The sequence below is a fragment of the Bombina bombina genome, chromosome 7 (genome assembly GCF_027579735.1).
Source record: "Bombina bombina isolate aBomBom1 chromosome 7, aBomBom1.pri, whole genome shotgun sequence".
Classification (NCBI taxonomy): Eukaryota; Metazoa; Chordata; class Amphibia; order Anura; family Bombinatoridae; genus Bombina; species Bombina bombina.
In genome coordinates this window covers 450,117,386-450,133,169 of record NC_069505.1, presented here as the reverse complement: position 1 = coordinate 450,133,169, position 15,784 = coordinate 450,117,386, and the positions used below count along the sequence as shown (strand labels likewise).

At 34.1% G+C, this 15,784-nt stretch overlaps 1 protein-coding gene across 2 annotated transcripts in view; it reads right to left on the bottom strand.

Moving 5' to 3' along the window:
* Positions 1-570: 570 nt before the first annotated feature.
* LOC128635985 (gastrula zinc finger protein XlCGF8.2DB-like) overlaps positions 571-15,784 on the bottom strand; it is an 83,635-nt gene continuing 68,421 nt past the window's right edge. For both annotated transcript variants that reach the window (XM_053689061.1, XM_053689062.1), the window contains one exon: positions 571-1,519. In XM_053689061.1, the coding sequence (XP_053545036.1) occupies positions 825-1,519 (695 nt within the window). In that variant the 3' untranslated portion in view covers positions 571-824. The remainder of the gene's footprint in view (positions 1,520-15,784) is intronic.

The following is a 15,784-nucleotide window of genomic DNA, read 5'->3' as shown; positions in this document are numbered from 1 at the left end:
CCGTCAGGAAGACAGCTGACAAGGCGTGAAAGGACACATACTCCTTACAGAGACCTGTAGAAAAAGAAAGAACAGAGTAACTAACTCTGGCTTTCTACACCAAGGGCAGCAAATATGTTAGAAAGTGGTTAGAAAGTGGTGAGGTGGTCCTTGCTCTGTCTTCTAACTGAATAAAAGCCACCACTACTTTTATTCAAGAGATTGACGTGGACACAGCTAAACCCAAATCCTTGCTTGCAGAGAAAAGTACCCGAAAAAGGAATCAATATCTTCAGACACCGACAAAGAGAATGACTGGGGGTTATGGGTAAGGGGAATGACACTTAGCAGCTTTGCTGGGGTGCTCTTTGCCTTCTCCTGCTGACCAGGAGTGAACATCCCACGAGTAATTGGAATGACATTGTGGACTCTCCATGTCTTAGGAAATAAATCATGATTTAAAAAAGCATTGCTCCTACACAATCAGTTAAAATAATAAATAGTAAATAATGTCCCTGAAGTAACTGTTTAAATACTATTAGTTACATAATAGAGGTACATGGCTATTTATAAGATAAGATGGAGAGAGGCTTTTAAAAGATGACACATGGTATTTATTAAATAATGAGGCATTAATGTAGCCATCTTTAGTACAAGGTATTGCGCTGCAATTAAGAGGTTAAGCTCTGATTTTCTTAATTTCCTTTAATATGAATTTTCTGATGCCTCGTAAAAGTTGGTTTCAGAGTAAAACATTTCCCACAGTCATATCATGAAAATCCTTTCTCCTCTGTATCACTTTTCTGATGTTTAATTAGAGTTGATTTCAGAGCAGAACATTTAACTCATTCAGGACACGAAAATGATTTCTTCCCTGTATGAATCTTCTGATGTCTAATAAGAGTTGATTTCCGAGTAAAACATTTCCCACAGTCAGAACATGAAAATCCCTTTTCTCCTGAATGAATTTTCTGATGATCAGTAAGATTACCTTTGCGGTTAAAATATTTCCCACAAATAGAACAGGAAAATGGCCTCTCTCCTGTATGAATTTTCAAATGTCTATAAAGATCTGACTTCTGGCTAAAACATTTCCCACAATCAGAACATGGAAATGCTTTCTCTCCTGTATGAAATTTCTGATGACTAATAAGATGGGCTTTCCAGGCAAAACCTTTCCCACATACTGAACATGAAAATCCTTTTTCTCCTGTGTGAATTTTCTGATGAGCAACAAGGTTTTCTTTACGGTTGAAACGTTTCCCACATAGAGAACAGGGAAATGGATTTTCTCCTGTATGAATTTTCAGATGTCTATACAGATGTGATTTCTTGAGAAAACATTTCCCACAGTCAGAACATGGAAATTCTTTCTCTCCTGTATGAATTTTCTGATGAGTCATAAGATGGGATTTCCAGGTAAAACATTTCCCACATTCAGAACATAAATTTCCCATGTGGCTTCTTTGATTTTGAAGAAGACTGAAAGAAGCATCTGCTTTCTGACCATGACTAGAATTACTGCAGTTTGTGGATTCACCTGTTGATAAGAAACACAATGTGAGAAATCTTATTTATTAATGACATAATTATTTAATTGAGAACATTTTAACTATTCTCAATCAGTGACTACTACAAAGAAAAGGGACTGGATGTGACCCCTACACCTTTCCCCAGCTCCATGCTTAGGCTCAAAGGGAAATTAAACACCTTGAGATGGTAATATAAAATGATACATTTTATATAAAAGAAAAAATCTACAATATACTTTTATTTATTTTATCCCCTTTACCTGTAATTCCATTCTGATATTGTGAGCTCTTCAGTTTCTGTTAGAAATGGAAGTGCAGAACACTGTTATATGCCACACAGTCATTGGCTGCACATTCTAGTGATCTATTTATAACTGTCCCTATTGGCCACAGCAGAGAAGGTAACCTAAGTTACAACATGACGGCTCCCAATGAGTTCTATAGACACTAAATCTTTACACTTATTTTGTCTTTATTTAAACAGCTACTAAAACTTAAAAAAAATACATCTACATGTTGTTCTCAGACTAATCTTTTCTTTGAATGCATCATTCTATCTAGCATTTATTTAGTGTTTAATGTCCCTTTAAGGGTAGTTTATTGGACATTATGGACTATTTTAGATACTCCCATGTATACCATATCAGTCATTCACTGAATTAAATTGAAATTAATGTTATTGTAATTTTCTACAAATTATTTTTCATAAATGTATTTAGAGCTTTACAAATTGTATTCCTAGAACATTTTAGTAATACAATTATTTCTATCCCAAAACGAATCTTTATAAAATACGGCTTGTAGTTAAAACAAGGGTGATTCTAAAACGACAAAAACAAAATCATCTGTATCATGTGACAGACATCAGCCAATCACAGACTAGTATACGTATACCCTGTGGAATTGTGCACATGCTTAGTAGGATCTTGCTCACCAGAAAGTGTGAATCTAAAAAGACTTTGCAAAATGTGATAAACTGCTGCTCTATCTAAATCATAAAAGTTTATTTTGACTTAAGTGTCCCTTTAAAAGGTGTCAGGAACACATTCTGGGATAATTGACAGCTCCCCAGCTAACTATATTATATAACAGAATTGTCTGAGTAATACAGATAAGGATTGTTTAGCTGGAAAGGCTTAACGAGACCACAATATTGGTAAAACCAAAAGTATATCAACTTGTTTCAAATATCTCAAATAACATCAAACCACCACAGTTATTTTAAAAAGGCTCAGTGCACTTAGATCACGGCCGAGAGGACCAGGTTTTAAAAGAGTTTTAACCTCCTAACTGCTGAGTCCCTGTGCTGAGCTGTTTTGGAGTTTTTAGTTGCTGCTCATGTTTAATCCCAACTGTAGACCATTTTTTTAGTGATAAACCCTCACATATAATATATATTTCTTTTTTCAACAGACCCAGCAGATTCAAACTATACCTTTATTTTATGTATATATCATGACGTGAGAATTCTGCAACAAAATGTGTGAAAAATGTTTATATTTTTAATTATAATTTTAATAAATAAGTTTTTTTCTAAACTCTATAGTAAAAAAAAAAGAAGTGGTTATCTTCATATAAATTAGATTCTTTGGATATAGTTATATAACTAATGTGCACATAGGTGCTCCCATGAGCCTCTACTCTATCAAATGCACATTTATTCATGTCATGTGATCATTATTACCACATTGATCAGCTGGCTATTAAAACTTATAGAGGGGCTTATTTTAAAAGGAGGGCTTTTGGGCTTTAAAACAAGGGGTCTTGGGGGGGTCTCTATGCATTTCTATGGCCTATTATAAGTGTGTAGAGACCCTTTCATTAAAAAAAACAAATAAAAACACAACATTTTAATAAACAAGGTTGTAAAAACCTTAAACTCCCTAAACTCTCTATGGAAAAGAAGAAGTGCTTAGCCTCATATAAATGATGGCCTTTTGGTATAGTTATACAACTCTGATTTGCACTTAGGGGCTCCCAGGAGCCTCTGCTCAGATGAACATTTATTCACACCAGATGATCACTATTACTACAGTGATCACCCGGCTTACTTTTAAAGATGGGGTTATGGTCTATAAAATAAGGGGACGTGGGGTCTCTATGTCTTTTTGATCACATGTTACAGGCACATAGAGAACCCCATCATAACAAAGGTTGTTTTAAAAAAAAAATGTATTTATGTTTTTTGAAAAAGTATCCATTATATGCCCCCAAGACATACAGCATGGGAAAGGGCAGGTGATTACATTTCCAACAATGTGTAATAGGGTTTATAGGAGTTAAGAGTGCTGAGATTGAGGCATTTTTATAAGCCCCCCATCTCCCTTCTCTTATTTGTGAAACAAGGAAATCCCAAAAGTAAGTGACATCACCATGCCCAAATGTAGTGACATCACCAAACCCAAACGTAGTGACATCACCAAACCCAAACATATTGAGTGAGATATCGTAAGGGCCTGTTGTAATTATTCCACTTTTCAGCAATAATTCTAAAGAAAGGTGTCTTACTGGACATAATATCAACATTGCTGATATTTAAGAAAAGATAAACAAAATTAATAGTATTTAAAAAAGAGGAAGGAACAAATAACTGGCAGTGGTATTTAATTAATTCAAACTGTGAATTTAAGAAAAGAACAACAAATGTGGGCTATTGATTTAATCATACTTTACTAGGAATACAATGTGGAAATTATTATTTTAGATGATTTAAAAGTAGATAAGCACTACACTAATGCAGCAGGAAAAGCCAGCAGGATGGCAGTTTGTACAGAGGTATTACAGTGAGACATTTTATAGATCCAGAGAAAGCAGATATAAGAAATTGATAATAGTGTGTCTCAGTATTTCCACTAAACAACCAAACTACATCAATAAAACCTAAAAAAATTGATAATAATTAGACAATGTAAACAATGGAGAAAGCGTGGTTGCACCTATAACTGCTATCCCTTATGGGACAAACAGAAATGTCTAAAAGTGGAATATACAACTTTAAACTGAAGTAAAAACTTAAAAGATAGTAGTCAAATATATAAAATAATATATGTTAATTAATGTATAATAATTAATATTGCTTCATAAATAGTCGTACAAATAAAACTTAATACTCCCTTTATTTGATAATATAACCCTCGATAAAAACCTATCAAGAACAATAAATAATCTACAAATAAATAGATAAATAAATAAATGACTGGCCAGTCCAACAAACGTAACTAAATATATTGATATACTGCAACAGTAAAAAAACCTATCAAGAACAATAAATAATCTACAAATAAATAGATAAATAAATAAATGACTGGCCAGTCCAACAAACGTAACTAAATATATTGATATACTGCAACAGTAACCTTAGGGAACCATTCGAGCAGTATACACAATAAATAAAGTTTATAAAAAAATCTTTTTTTTTTTTTTTAATTAACAGTATGTTTCAATCAGAAACCATTAAATGAATCATAAAAAATATTCTAAAAGAAAAACATAGTTTTTGAAGCAAGCTGTAAACAGCAAAGGCTCTGGGTTACAATATAGATGTATATATCCTGATTGCAATGTCCATATAATATATATTAAAATATAGACCCTTATAGCAGAGTAAGGCAAAACTTTCCAACTTTGCAAAATATCCGATGAATAAGATAATGTTTCTTAGATAATGATTATTTGGATCAATCAACCATTCTCAAAAACAAGTTTATTGAAAGGGGATATGAGAATGCTGCTATTGACAAAGAAATAAATAGGATAAAAGAGATTAATAGAAAGGATATCATACATGGTCTAATAAAAGGAGCAAAAAAAGAAGAAAAACCTTTTATACCATTGGTGACTCAATATAATAATAATCACAAGAAAGTGGAGAGAATTATTAAAAAACATTGGAACATTTTAAAATTAGACGAGAAACTTAAAGGGTTAATAGGTGATGCTCCAAATATAGTCTACAGAAAGGCTAATAATTTAAAGAATAGATTAGCACCAACAGATCTAAAAAGACATAAAAATAAGAAAAGAGATAAGGATCTACTTGGAAAAGATCTAAAAGGTTTCTTTCCATGTCTTGCATGTAAAGCCTGTAGACATTCAGATAAAAAGAAAAAATTCCACTCAAATGTGACTGGTAAAGAATATGAAATTAAATCTCTAATAAGATGCACAGATAAAAACATTATTTACCTTATTAACTGTAAATGCGGAAAACAGTATATAGGAGGGTCCATTAGACCCGTTAGAGAAAGAGTCAGAGGGCATATTTTATCAATAGAAAATGCAACAGAGAAAAGAAATGAAGACCTTCCTGTGCCTAGACATTTTTTAGCCTGAAATAATTGTAACTTAAAGCATTTTAAATATATAGCTATAGACAAACTAAACCCAGATTGGAGGGGGGGGTGATATACAGACTGAACTGCTTAAATTGGAATACAAATCGATCTAAGAGTTAGAGACCAAATATCCTAAGGGACTCAATATAGATTTCCATCTGACCCCTTTTTTACAATAAATAGTTCCAGAAATAATAGTTCCCATGAATTAGACTTTTTAGATCTTTTAATATATTTTTAATCCATTTATACATTATAAATTATTTATTAAATATTATGAATTTTACCATACACTATTTATTATAGTTTATGATATTTATTATGTAACTTTTTTAGAGGTATTTAAGTCTATATTTCTGTAGTTAAATTAAAGTTTTATATATACTGTAAAACAAAATTTGAAATAGATTATAGGGTTGGTTATAGTGTAGTTAGAATGTGTATTATTGTTTATAGATCGTTATTATTTAGTTATTATTTATTTACTATTTTATCAACAAGCTTCCACTGAGGCTAGATATATATTTATCAATAAACTAGATGTAAGGCCAAGATCGATGCCGTTTATACTATGTAATATTCATATAGAAGATATTGTTGATATTTCTTGCACCAAATAACTTTCAATGGGATATCTAGTAGGTTAAATACGTATAAGCTATGTAATTTTAAATATACAAGCTGTTCTAGTTTTGACTATATAGCCTAGTGGTTAGGTCGTTATCCCTCTTCCACTGAGGCTAGATATATATTTATCAATAAACTAGATGTAAGGCCAAGATCGATGCTATTTATACTATGTAATATTCATATAGAAGATATTGTTGATATTTCTTGCACCAAATAACTTTCAATGGGATGTCTAGTAGGTTAAATACGTATAAGCTATGTAATTTTAAAAATACAAACTGTTCTAGTTTTGACTATTACTATTATAGCCTAGTGGTTAGGTCGTGATCCCTCTAACTTAAAGACCATGAGGTCAAATCCTGCCTAAAATGAATTAGAGATGTTAGACTTTTTAGCTTGATGAATGTATTTAATATTTTAGGGAGCTAGTTGCTATATGTTTTAAATTAATATCTTACTATATATTCAGATATATGTCATATTGATTCCCAAATATCTAATCCCTTTATTGAATAAACATAAACATATATATATATATATATATATATATATATATACAATTATTTTGTCAAAGTTTTAGCAGATATCTGAATATATTGTTTTAGATCATTATTATATTCTTTTAGATCATTGCATAAAAGATATGGAATCCTTTCTTGTAGTTCCCTCTGAAGAAGTATAATCATTGTAATTATTTTATTAATTCTTTATGTTTACGTTATGTATTTATAATTTGCATCTTGAGGATAATATTTGTATAGCTCGTTTTTAAATAATATAAAATTATTAAGCTAATAAAATTATTAAGCAAGTATAAGGCAATCCAATCAGAGACGTGTGTGTGGAATAAATAGAACCAACAGAGAAGGCAATAGTAGATTGCTTGAAAAAGGCTGCAGTAGCAGCTGAAACGAGTAGCGTTTATCTTTCCAACTGACTAAACAACGAAGTCTGGGGAAATAGTCGTTGTGACACCCGGATACTGCAACAACGTAGGTGACAGATGATTTTATGGAACGGAACTCCCTGCATCCTGAGCTCACTTCCGCCAGCGTGTTAAAGACCTCTATATACCAAGAGAGTGGAGATATCAGAGATTACGGTGACTCAGGAGTATGTTCTTTTCCAACACAAAGTAAGACCTCGTTGGGATATATGGCATATTATTAACTCTGTTTTAACAAATGGATTTACATCAATAATAGCATTTACCGGTACTTGCTGAAACATTATCTAAGACTTATTCATCGGATATTTTGCAAAGTTGGAATGTTTTGCCTTACTCTGCTATAAGGGTCTATATTTTAATATATATTATATGGACATTGCAATCAGGATATATACATCTATATTGTAACCCAGAGCCTTTACTGTTTACAGCTTGCTTCAAAAACTATGTTTTTCTTTTAGAATATTTTTTATGATCCATTTAATGGTTTCTGATTGAAATATACTGTTTATAAAAAAAAAATTTTTTTTTTAATTAACTTTATTTATTGTGTATACTGCTCGAACGGTTCCCTAAGGTTACTGATGCAGTATATCAATATATTTAGTTAAGTTTGTTCGACTGGCCAGTCATTTATTTATTTATCTATTTATTTATAGATTATTTATTGTTTTTGTCGAGGGTTATATTATCAAATAAAGGGAGTATTAAGTTTTATTTGTACGACTATTTATGAAGCCATATTAATTATTATACATTAATTAACGTATATTATTTTATATATTTGACTACTATCTTTTAAGTTTTTACTTCAGTTTAGAGTTGTATATTCCACTTTTAGACATTTCTGTTTGTCCCATAAGGGATAGCAGTTATAGGCGCAACCACGCTTTCTCCATTGTTTACACTTTATAGATCACAAGATCTGGAGACACCATTTATAGAAGCAGAAACATTATAAACATTTATTAGCGCACCCTATACTATATATGGATAGCGCAGGGTGCACAACTATTGCTCATATTACAGTGGAAAATTAAAGGGACATGAATACTCAAAATATTTCTCTCATAATTCAGATACAGAATACAATTTTAAATTGTTTTCCAGTTTACTTCTATAATCAATTTGACTTCATTCTCTTGGTAGCAGCAATACACTACTGGGAGCTAGTTTAACACATTTGTGAGCCAATGACATGAGGCATATTGCTGCACCTGAACCTACCTAGGTATGCTTTTCAACAAAGGATACCAGGATACATATAAGAGATCGATACAAATTAGCTATGCTCTACCTGAATCATTTATTTCATATATATATATATATATATAAAACATAATTTATGTAAGAACTTACCTGATAAATTAATTTCTTTCATGGTGGCGAAAGTCCACAAGCTAGTTACTGATGGGATATACATTCCTACCAGGAGGACGCAAAGTTTCCCAAACCTCAAATGCCTATAATACACCTACCACCTCACTCATACCTCAGTTTAACTTATAGCCAAGTTAGTGAGGTGTATAAATAGTAAAAGCATAAAAAAGGAGGAACAGGATAATGTGCTTTATAAAAAAAAAAAGCATAACCCCCAAAAATGGATGGGTCTCGAGGACTTTCACCACAATGAAAGAAATGAATTTATCAGGTAAGTTCTTACATAAATTATGTTTTCTTTAATATAAGTGGTGAGAGTCCACAAGCTAGTTACTGATGAGATATAATACTCAACATGTGGAAGTCCACGAGTAACAATAAAGGGAGGGAAAGATTTAAAAAAGCTATTTTCGCAGCAATAAAATCCTTCATTGGAGCAGGAATGCCTTGTGCATTAGACTGAGATGGTAACACAGTGGATGCATTTGCACTCATAGAAATATTGTCTGAAAGTAATAATATTTCTAAACAGGAGCCACATAATTGAGATTTTTTACAACAAACACACTTAGCGTTTGTAGAATTGTGTTCAGGCAGCTTAGTTCCTACGGTAACATCTGAGGCATGTTTAGTTTGATACATCATAGCAAAAAAAAAAATGATTTAGTTGCAAAATAATATCACAAGCACCTTAATACTGCAAGCTTTTAAAGAATGCGAAATAATGCTTTAGGATAATGTTGCAAAAGAAACAGCATTGAGTAACATTGTTTTATCTTTAGACAAGAAAAAACAAGGGCTGCAATACAGCCCTCTAAAAATGAGGGCACTGAGTAAGAAAAGGCGGGAAAAAAACATGCAAATTCTGGAAAAAAAATAGCTCTGAAAAAAACAGAGGTAAGCTTGGCCGTTTGGAGAGTCCTCTAATCACATTTATTATTTATTTTGCAACATATACTGGATTCTTTGCTGCCTTTTACATTAAGGAGTATAATGTCCCAGGGCAAATTCATATATACATACATATAATAACTTAACAAAGTGCCCAAAACCAAAGCTGAGTGTGTCTTATATAATAAAAGTATATACTTACCATGTAAGACACCCATCTACATATAGCAGACAGCCAAAAATAAAGGGTGCCTATAAAGCAGTGGCGTATTTAGGTTTTGTGCTGCCCTAGGCACACAAAATTCTGCTGCCCCCCCCCCCCCCAAAAAAAAAAAAAAGGTTTTAGGCCTTTTTCCCCTTAATATATTTTTGGGTCAGTGTGTAAAAATGTTTTTGTTTCTTTTTCATAACAATTCAAAAGAACATGGGCTAGCAAAACACTTGCATACAGGTGGGTTGAATTGCAAGCGTTTCATACCATTTTCTCCCTAAAAGAAGGGAGAGAAAAGAAGGGGAGGGGAGAAAAGGAGGAAAATGAAAGAAGGGAGGGAGAGAGAGAGAGAGAGAACAGAAAAGGGGGAGGGAGAGGAGAAAAGGGGGAGGGAAAGAAGGGACGGAAAGAAAGGAGTGAAAGAAGGGAGCAAGTCAGGGAGGGAAAGAAGAGAGGGAGTTGAGGGAGGGAGTGAGTGAGTTGAGGGAGGGAGAAAGGGAAAGAAGTGAGAGAAGAGGAAGGGAGGGAAAGAAGAATACACGTTGAAACAATCACTGCCCTTCACATGCAACAACAACAGTAATTACCATCATTCAAGTAATTAAACTTTTTAAGTGTCCGTTTACTATTTACTCTGTGGGTTCATGAATGCAGAGAAAGCTATTAGTAGCTAACATACATTAGTGCTGAGAGTTTATGATTAGACATCACATGAATGCAGAGACAGCTAGCTATTAGTAGCTAACATACATTAGCGCTGAGAGTTTATGATTAGACATCACATGAATACAGAGGAAGCTATTAGTAGCTAACATACATTAGCACTGAGAGTTTATGATAAGACATCACATGAATGCAGAGAAAGCTAGCTATTAGTAGCTAACATACATTAGCACTGAGAGTTTATGATTAGACTTCACATGAATGCAGAGAAAGCTATTAGTAGCTAATATACATTAGCGCTGAGAGTTTATGATTAGAGATCACATGAATACGGAGGAAGCTATTAGTAGCTAACATACATTAGCGCTGAGAGTTTATGATTAGACATCACATGAATGCAGAGAAAGCTAGCTATGAGTAGCTAACATACATTAGCACTGAAAGTTTATGATTAGACATCACATGAAAGCAGAGAAAGCTATTAGTAGCTAACATATATTACCGCTGAGAGTTTATGATAAGACATCACATGAATGCAGAGAAAGCTATTAGTAGTTAACATACATTAGCACTGAGAGTTTATGATTAGACTTCACATGAATGCAGAGAAAGCTATTAGTAGCTAATATACATTAGCGCTGAGAGTTTATGATTAGACATCACATGAATACAGAGGAAGCTATTAGTAGCTAACATACATTAGCGCTGAGAGTTTATGATTAAACATCACATGAATGCAGAGAAAGCTAGCTATTAGTAGCTAACATACATTAGTGCTGAGAGTTTATGATTAAACATCACATGAATGCAGAGAAAGCTAGCTATTAGTATCTAACATACATTAGCACTGAGAGTTTATGATTAGAAATCACATGAATGCAGAGAAAGCTATTAGTATCTAACATACATTAGCACTGAGAGTTTATGATTAGACATCACATGAATGCAGAAAAAGCTATTAGTAGCTAACATATATTAGCGCTGAGAGTTTATGATTAGACATCACATGAATGCAGAGAAAGCTATTAGTATCTAACATACATTAGCACTGAGAGTTTATGATTAGACATCACATGAATGCAGAGAAAGCTAGCTATTAGTAGCTAACATACATTAGCACTGAGAGTCTATGATTAGACATCACATGAATGCAGAGAAAGCTAGCTATTAGTATCTAACATACATTAGCGCTGAGAGTTTATGATTAGACATCACATGAATGCAGAGAAAGCTAGCTATTAGTAGCTAACATACATTAGTGCTGAGAGTTTATGATTAGACATCACATGAATGCAGAGAAAGCTAGCTATTAGTAGCTAACATACATTAGTGCTGAGAGTTTATGATTAGACCACATGAATGCAGAGAAAGCTAGCTATTAGTAGCTAACATACATTAGCGCTGAGAGTTTATGATTAGACATCACATGAATGCAGAAAAAGCTAGCTATTAGTAGCTAACATACATTAGCGCTGAGAGTTTATGATTAGACATTACATGAATGCAGAGAAATCTAGCTATTAGTAGCTAACATACATTAGCGCTGAGAGTTTATGATTAGACATCACATGAGTGCAGAGACAGCTAGCTATTAGTAGCTAATATACATTAGCACTGAGAGTTTATGATTAGACATCACATGAATGCAGAAAGCTAGCTATTAGTAGCTAACATACATTAGCGCTGAGAGGTTATGATTAGACATCACATGAATGCAGAGAAAGCTAGCTATTAGTAGCTAACATACATTAGCGCTGAGAGTTTATGATTAGACATCACATGAATGCAGAGAAAGCTAGCTATTAGTAGCTAACATACATTAGCGCTGAGAGGTTATGATTAGGCATCATATGAATGCAGAGAAAGCTAGCTATAAGTAGCTAACATACATTAGCGCTGAGTGTTTATGATTAGACATCACATGAATGCAGAGAAAGCTAGCTATTAGTAGATAACATACAATAGCGCTGAGAGGTTATGATTAGGCATCATATGAATGCAGAGAAAGCTAGCTATAAGTAGCTAACATACATTAGCGCTGAGAGGTTATGATTAGACATCACATGAAAGCAGAGAAAGCTATTAGTAGCTAACATATATTACCGCTGAGAGTTTATGATAAGACATCACATGAATGCAGAGAAAGCTATTAGTAGTTAACATACATTAGCACTGAGAGTTTATGATTAGACTTCACATGAATGCAGAGAAAGCTATTAGTAGCTAATATACATTAGCGCTGAGAGTTTATGATTAGACATCACATGAATACAGAGGAAGCTATTAGTAGCTAACATACATTAGCGCTGAGAGTTTATGATTAAACATCACGTGAATGCAGAGAAAGCTAGCTATTAGTAGCTAACATACATTAGTGCTGAGAGTTTATGATTAAACATCACATGAATGCAGAGAAAGCTAGCTATTAGTATCTAACATACATTAGCACTGAGAGTTTATGATTAGAAATCACATGAATGCAGAGAAAGCTATTAGTATCTAACATACATTAGCACTGAGAGTTTATGATTAGACATCACATGAATGCAGAAAAAGCTATTAGTAGCTAACATATATTAGCGCTGAGAGTTTATGATTAGACATCACATGAATGCAGAGAAAGCTATTAGTATCTAACATACATTAGCACTGAGAGTTTATGATTAGACATCACATGAATGCAGAGAAAGCTAGCTATTAGTAGCTAACATACATTAGCACTGAGAGTCTATGATTAGACATCACATGAATGCAGAGAAAGCTAGCTATTAGTATCTAACATACATTAGCACTGAGAGTTTATGATTAGACATCACATGAATGCAGAGAAAGCTAGCTATTAGTAGCTAACATACATTAGTGCTGAGAGTTTATGATTAGACATCACATGAATGCAGAGAAAGCTAGCTATTAGTAGCTAACATACATTAGTGCTGAGAGTTTATGATTAGACCACATGAATGCAGAGAAAGCTAGCTATTAGTAGCTAACATACATTAGCGCTGAGAGTTTATGATTAGACATCACATGAATGCAGAAAAAGCTAGCTATTAGTAGCTAACATACATTAGCGCTGAGAGTTTATGATTAGACATCACATGAATGCAGAGAAATCTAGCTATTAGTAGCTAACATACATTAGCGCTGAGAGTTTATGATTAGACATCACATGAGTGCAGAGACAGCTAGCTATTAGTAGCTAATATACATTAGCACTGAGAGTTTATGATTAGACATCACATGAATGCAGAAAGCTAGCTATTAGTAGCTAACATACATTAGCGCTGAGAGGTTATGATTAGACATCACATGAATGCAGAGAAAGCTAGCTATTAGTAGCTAACATACATTAGCGCTGAGAGTTTATGATTAGACATCACATGAATGCAGAGAAAGCTAGCTATTAGTAGCTAACATACATTAGCGCTGAGAGGTTATGATTAGGCATCATATGAATGCAGAGAAAGCTAGCTATAAGTAGCTAACATACATTAGCGCTGAGTGTTTATGATTAGACATCACATGAATGCAGAGAAAGCTAGCTATTAGTAGATAACATACATTAGCGCTGAGAGGTTATGATTAGGCATCATATGAATGCAGAGAAAGCTAGCTATAAGTAGCTAACATACATTAGCGCTGAGAGGTTATGATTAGACATCACATGAATGCAGAGAAAGCTAGCTATTAGTAGCTGACCTACATTAGCGCTAAGAGGTTATGATTAGGCATCATATGAATGCAGAGAAATCTAGCTATTAGTAGCTAACATACATTAGCGCTGAGAGGTTATGATTAGACATCACATGAATGCAGAGAAAGCTAGCTATTAGTAGCTAACATACATTAGCGCTGAGAGGTTATGATAAGGCATCATATGAATGCAGAGAAAGCTAGCTATAAGTAGCTAACATACATTAGCGCTGAGAGGTTATGATTAGACATCACATGAATGCAGAGAAAGCTAGCTATTAGTAGCTGACCTACATTAGCGCTGAGAGGTTATGATTAGGCATCATATGAATGCAGAGAAATCTAGCTATTAGTAGCTAACATACATTAGCACTGAGAGTTTATAATTAGACATCACAAGCTGATCTAAGCAATGCACAGACACATCCAGTCTGTTAGTTACTAAGACCTGCAATATGCACTGCGCTCGCAGAACCACCACCGCTGACAAGGGGTGGCAGCATATCGGCACAAAGTCTTCTCCTCCAGCCTCACCTTGTAGTCATATCCCCGGGCAAGTTTTTCACCAAGAAAGCTTTCAGTGCAAAAATGCCAGCGGCTCTAAATGAAGCAACGGTTTAAAGGAGCACTGCCTGCGAAGAGCGACCTTAATCAGCGCATGTGCCTTGTCTTCTCTGTAAAAGTCTGCAATTTATTGCTCAGTGTGCTGGCTTTTAGAGAGAGGATAGGGCAGATGTGCTGCCCCTCCCAAATCTGCTGCCCTAGGCACCGGCCTTGTTGGACTAGGCCATAATATGCCCCTGCTATATAAAGGGTGCGAAACGAACACAACAAAAGTTGAGTTATTTCACCCTCCAAGTTTCTAAAAAGCAGCCTTGTGCGTGTGATATGGTGGCGATAAGCTCCATACCGCACAAAATCCAAGGGCTGAGAATACGTGGTCGTGCACGCTCTCCCCATAGACATCAATGGGGAGAGAGTGTTAGAAACAAAAACTAACAGCTGTCTATGGGGAAAAAAAAGTTACGTTTAAACCTAACACCCTGACATAAACCCCAAGTCTAAACACCCCTAATCGGTCACCACGACGCCTAAATAAAGTTATTAATCCCTAATCTGCTGTTCCCAACATCGCCGCCACTAATAAAAGTTATAAACCCCTATTCCGCCGCTCCCCAACATTGCCGCCACTATAATAAAGTTATTAACCCCTATTCCCCCGCACCCCAACATTGCCGACACTATAATAAAGATATTAACCCCTATTCTGACGCTCCCTGACATCGCCGCCACTAAATAAAGTTATTAACCCCTAAACCTCTGGCCTCCCACATCACTGCCACTAAATAAACATATTAACCCCTAAACTGCCAGTCCCCCACATTGCAAAAAACTAAATTTAAACTATTAACCCCTAAACCTAACAAGCCCCTAACTTTAAATTAAAATTACAATATTTCTATCTTAAAATAAATACTTATCTGTGAAATAAAAAAAAACAAGTTTAAACTAACAATTAACC